Here is a 6,000-nt window from a genome sequence, read left to right as displayed (position 1 = left end):
CTAGCAAAGCCTCTGTCCCCTGAACGAGCTGGTCTCTATATCAGAGAATAATCTAGAACATTGCTAGTCTAGTAATCCAAAAATCTGACCAATGGCATTGTTCCTCAAATAAGTATGGGATCTCTTTAATAACTGTATTTTGAAAAATTAAAGATAAACATATACAGAGTGATTTTTTAAAATTTTAGATAACCACAAAGGTCACAAAATAAAAATTTTATCTCCCTCTTTCTCTTTACTATTAATTCCTACCTCTCCCCTCCCCAGCTTTCTTATGCAAATTAGGGGTTGATAGACTATACCCCATCCATGGGTTTGGGTTGTTTTGTTTTGTTTTGTTTTGTTCTTGCTGTTTGTTGTTGTTGTTGTTGTTGCAAATAAAGTTTTATTGGAGCCAAATCTAGTGTTCCATGGTGTTTTTTGTTTTGTTTGTATTTTGTACATAAAGTTTTCTTGGAACACAGCAACCCTGTTTTTTAAAAAAATATTATCTATGGGGCGCCTGGGTGGCTAAGTCAGTTGAGCATCTGACATCAGCTCAGGTCATGATCTCGCAGTTTGTACGTTCGAGCCCCGTGTTGGGCTCTGTGCTACCAGTGCAGAGCTGGAGCCTGCTTCAGATTCTATGTCTCCCTCTCTCTCTGCCTCTCCCCCACTCATGATCTGTCTCTCTCTCTCTCTCTCTCTCTCAAAAATAAATAGATATTTAAAAAAATATTATCTATGACTACTTCCTTGATGTAATGGCAGAGTTGAGTAGTCACAACAGAGACAATATGGCCCAAAAAGTTTTGTCATCTGACCCTTTAAATAAAAAGTTTGCTGGCCCCTAAAACATGATAGAATGCTAACACATGCTATTCTACCTTGTTCTTTATTTAATAAAGACATACATTCATTATATAGATCTACTTGTTGCTTCATAGTATTCCACTCATACAGTTTGTTTAAACAATTCCATAATTTGTTCAAACAGTCTTTTTAGGTTGTTTCCTAGTCTTTCCTACAGTAAAATATATGTTGGTATAATTTTTACAAGTGAAATTGCTGAATGAGGTAATGTGCTTCTTTTCATAAATATTGTCTAATTGTCAAATGTAACATTTCTTGTGTAACCTTCACCAAGGTGACACTTAACTTGCGCTCCTTTCTCTTTATATAATGCTGGGCAGAAAATACAGCCAAAGATTAAAAATAAATAAAAATAAATATAATACGGTAGGTATAACAGCACAATTTCTGTGCAACAGTAACAACAACGAAAAGGAACTTTAAAATAAGACATGGTTGCAGACATGAAAAAGAGAGAAGGGAATAATGAAAATTATGTGACATGACTTTCTAGAGGAGTTCAGGAAAAACAACATTTTATTTTGTGGTTATTTAACAGAAAAAAATCATTTACATTCTGTCTAAATTCATTTACATATTAGATTAAATAACAGTCTCAAATGTGGGTAAATATGTCTTTAGTTGCAAAATTTCAGAGACAGGCTGTACTTTTTCCTGGTAAAAGTCCAGCCCAGTAAGAAGTTCCACATCACGGACCCGGGCAACGTGGGCTTTCCATCTTTCTTCGACCCAAACAGCTTCTGGTTGATCTGTCTGTAAAAGAGAAACAAAAGACTGTTTTTCATAGGGCATCATTTTTCAACAGAGGAATCTTTTATTATTTAAAAGTTTTCCTTTTCCCTGTTTTTTATCGCTTTAAATCTTAACTTGATAAAGCTAAATTTTTTTTGTTTACTGAAATAGAAGGAAAACAGAAGTACAAAGTATGTTATAATAAATACAGACCACCACAAAGTCATAAAGCTTAGCTATTTTAATATTTACTTTGGATATGAAAGAAATAAAATATTACAGGTGAAGTTAAATCCCCAATGTTCTTCTACGCAGACCTAATAATTAGCACGAGTCCATGTTTTTAAACTTTTACTGCACATCAATCTACAATATATAGCACTGAGTTATAAGTTATAAAAAAAAGTTATAAACTTTTACTGCACATCAATCTACAATATATAGCACTGAGTTACATAAGTAGTATTATACGTGGTAATCTATAATTACTTTCTTAATCAGAATTACGTGTACAGTGGCACCTGGGTGGCTCAGTTGGTTGAGCCTTTGACTTCAGCTCAGGTCATGATCTCATGGCTTATGAGCCCCATGTCGGACTCCGTGCTAACAGATCAGAGCTTGGAGTTTGCTTTAGATCCTCTGTCTCCCTCTCTCTCTGCCCCTCCCCTGCTCATGTTCCATTTCTCTCTCTCTCTCTCTCTCTCTCTCTCAAAATAAATAAACATTAAAAAATTTAAAAAAAAGAATGATGTGTGCAATCTATCAATAGTGATATATCCAGAGCTAGTTAAATCAGTTGTTTTTATCTGTGGTTTGTGGTAGCACAGTTTCTTTTCTTTTTATTGCCACATTGATAGTATTTTCAGCATTATAAATAATACTGTAATGAATAACTTGGCACACGCCTCCTGTATCCAAGAATATGAGTTTCTAGGATATATAAATGGAATTGCTGGATCATAGAGTACATGCAACTTTAATTTTCTCAAATACAAAACCTCATGCTCCTCAGATTGTTTATACCAATTTACACTTGCATTGACAATGGAAGAGAATACCTACTTCCCCACATCCTGGCCAAATCACAGTGTGAAATGGTGTTTCATCTCTTTGATTTTATTACCCCGAATGTCATTTGAGTTGAGTTCTTTTCAGATATTTCTTGACCATCTGACTTTTTTCTTTAATTTTTTTAATATTTATTTATTTTTGAGAAAGAGAGACAGAGCACGAATGGGGGAGGGGCAGAGGGAGAGGACAGCACAAAATCAGAAGCAGGCTCCAGGCTCTGAGCTGTCAGCACAGAGCCTGACGTGGGGCTCAAACTCAAAAACCACAAGATCTTGAACCGAGCTGAAGTCGGATGCTTAACTGACTGAACCACACATGTGCCCCTTGACCATCTGACTTTTAATAGACTTTTTACTATATAAAAATTAGTTCGATCCTTTAGAACCATGGATTTCTATAAAATTTCTTATTCTTCATATATTAATTAATATATTCATATGGTATTGCGAATTTCCATTTCGATTTTTTTAAAGGTAAGAAAGTTTAGTTTAGACAAATGTGTTTTAATAGCTCTCATTTGACTTCAGCATGTAGTTTACTTGTTTTCTTTTTAATATTTTTTGTTTATTCATTTTTTTTTGAGAGAGAGATATCTCGAGTGAGGGAGAGGCAGAGAGAGGGAGAGAGAGAGAATCCTAAGCAGGCTCTGCACTGTCAGCTCAGTGCCCACATGGGGCTCAAACTCAAGAAACCATGAAATCATGACCTGAACCAAAACCAAGAGTGGGTTGCTTAACCAACTGAGCCACTCAGGCGCCCTTAGTTTACTTGTTTTTTTAAAATCTGCAAGCTAAAAATAGGCAGCTATTAGGAAGTGTAAAAAGAAACTACTTATTTCTAACCACTAAAGCATTTCTCTGTATGAGATTCATGATGTGCATTAATTTTTAAAATAAATACACAGTATACTAATTTGAGCTCATATTTCCACTGAGAATCTAATTGATCCTCTCTTTTTTTTCTTCCTTTAACTATTTCCCATTTCAGCAGCATTCACTATTTTTTATCGCTTTTTCCATAAAGTTTTCTCCCACTTGGTATATATTACTCTACTCCCTCATGGCTTCTTTGGTATCCATCCAATCAAATGTTCACTCAACACCTGCCTAGATCTACCTTCTTTTAAAACTGCAATTAGATAAACCTAAAGCAGAGCACCTTACTCTATGTAGACTGGGGTAATACTCAAGTTCTTTAATACCAGGTAGTTCACCGGCACCGAGCAATCTGAACAGAAGCCAGCCATAGAGAACTCTTACTGCGCTAGTGCATTTCAAGAGGAGACCAGCCTTGCAAACAACAACTGACCCTTGAACATCACCGGCTCGATCTGTGGGGATTCACATATGTGCAGGTTTGTTTCAGTAAATACAATACAAAACTATCCTTGTATTTTCTCTTCCTTGTGATTTTCTTAATAACCTTTTCTTTTCTCTAGCTTACTTTATTGTAAGAATACAGTATATAATACATATAGTAAAATCTGTGTTAATGCTATTGTAAGGCGTCTAGTCAATAGTAGGCTAGGAGTAGTTAGATTTGGGAGTGAAAAGTTATGCGTGGATTTTGCGCTGTGTGGCGGCTGGCATCCTTAAACCCCATAGTGCTCAAGAGTCAAGGGTGTATGTGTTTGAATTGTTATATAAACAAAAGTATTATATACCCGTAAAATATAATGCTCTTTGTTAGGTTTTTCAGGCAATATCAGTTTCAGTATTTTTCTACCCTAACTACTTCCTATTTTCTCCCCTTAACCGCAGACAGTGTGGTTATTGCCGCTACCACACTAATGAAACTGCTTCATCAAGAATAACCCAGCTGAGTGGATTTTTTTCTTTTACCTTTCACTTAGTTGATCGATATAGGCTTCTAAAATTTCCTTTTGTCTTGTAGAGCTCTAACTGATTACCTGTTCTAACTGATTACCTGTTCAGAGATCCAATTTGACCTTTGGATCTCTTCTTTCCACTTGCTTTCCTTTGGCAACTTTACCTCACTCCCAGGATTTAATACCAGATCTTTTTCTACAGTTCTGGTTTCTCTTCCAAGTTCCATACCTGTATTTTCCAGTATCTACTGAGCAAGCTCCAATAATGACAGTCACTTGGACTCAGGACAACATTCTCTTTTATCTGATAGGAATTTAACAATACAAGGTTGAGGGGAAAAAAGAAAAAGAAAAAAAAAGCATAGCATATGGAAAGAACCAGGGAAGGAAACAAGTAAATAAGGCAGTATGAATCTAGTTCCCTAGGCCAAGTGTGAGGTGGAATCGTGGATCTATCATTTATTTCTACAAATGATGTCAATGGCCTCAAACCTCTTCCAGTGGTAGAATTATTAGGGTATTTAAAAGCGCAGTTTCCGGGGTGCCTGGGTGACTCAGTCGGTTAAGCCTTCGACTTCGGCTCAGGTCAGATCTCACGTTCGTGGGTTCAAGCCCCGCGTCAGGCTCTGTGCTGACAGCTAGCTCAGAGCCTGGAGCCTGCTTCCGGTTCTGTGTCTCCTTCTCCCTCTGCCCCTCCCCCTCTCATGCTCTGTCTCTGTCTGTATCAAAAATAAATAAAACATTTAAAAAAAATTTTAAAGTGCAGTTTCCTTACAATGTACCCCTAAAAGCAAGACAACTATTTCATTAGGAGCTTAAAGCATTATTACCTGTTCTAATGCTAGTGGAAATATTGATTGATTTAGACATATTAGGATATAGTTTGTATATGTACTGGTACTTACTGGGTGATTTGATATGTAGAGGATTTTACTTGTATATAATTTGACTTTATGTTAACTGTAGAATGTAGCTCCAACATAAGATGGGATCTCTTTAAAATGGCTATCATTGGGGTGCCTGGGTGGCTCAGTTGATTAAGTGTCCAACTTCGGCTCAGGTCATGATCTCACAGCTTGTGGGTTCGAGCCCTGTGTCCAGCTCTGTGCTGACACCTCAGAGCCTGGAGCCTGCTTCAGATTCTGTTTTTCCCTCTCTCAACCCCTCATCTGATTTCACTCTCTCTCTCTCAAAAATAAATAAAAAACATTTAAAAAATAAAATGGCTATCATTTGCTTACTGTTTATTGAGAATTTTGAGATTTCATATGAAATAACTTATCTAATAGTCACAGCAGTTTTATGAGGGAAGGTGAATTTTTTTATGTGTTGAGGAGATTGACATTCAGTTATTTACCCAAAGAAGCCCTATCAACAACTGAACACAAGATGTCCAACTCCAAAATCTGTGCATTTAAGATCTATTCTATATTGCTTCTTATATATCCTCCTAGATAATCAACTAGTCGCTCAATTTGAAGACTACAAAGAGTGAATTCATCCTTCCCAAAACAATA

The 6,000-nt window shown here is 36.4% G+C and overlaps 1 protein-coding gene across 1 annotated transcript in view; it reads right to left on the bottom strand.

The window, feature by feature from the left end:
• Window positions 1-1,359: 1,359 nt before the first annotated feature.
• Window positions 1,360-6,000, bottom strand: part of ENPP3 (ectonucleotide pyrophosphatase/phosphodiesterase 3) — a 70,062-nt gene continuing 65,421 nt past the window's right edge. Inside the window, exon 25 of the mRNA XM_029944422.1 lies at window positions 1,360-1,605. Coding sequence (XP_029800282.1) covers window positions 1,435-1,605 — 171 coding nt within the window. The 3' untranslated portion in view covers window positions 1,360-1,434. The remainder of the gene's footprint in view (window positions 1,606-6,000) is intronic.

The sequence above is a fragment of the Suricata suricatta genome, chromosome 7, assembly GCF_006229205.1.
Source record: "Suricata suricatta isolate VVHF042 chromosome 7, meerkat_22Aug2017_6uvM2_HiC, whole genome shotgun sequence".
Classification (NCBI taxonomy): domain Eukaryota; kingdom Metazoa; phylum Chordata; class Mammalia; order Carnivora; family Herpestidae; genus Suricata; species Suricata suricatta.
This window is presented reverse-complemented; position numbering and strand designations above follow the sequence as displayed.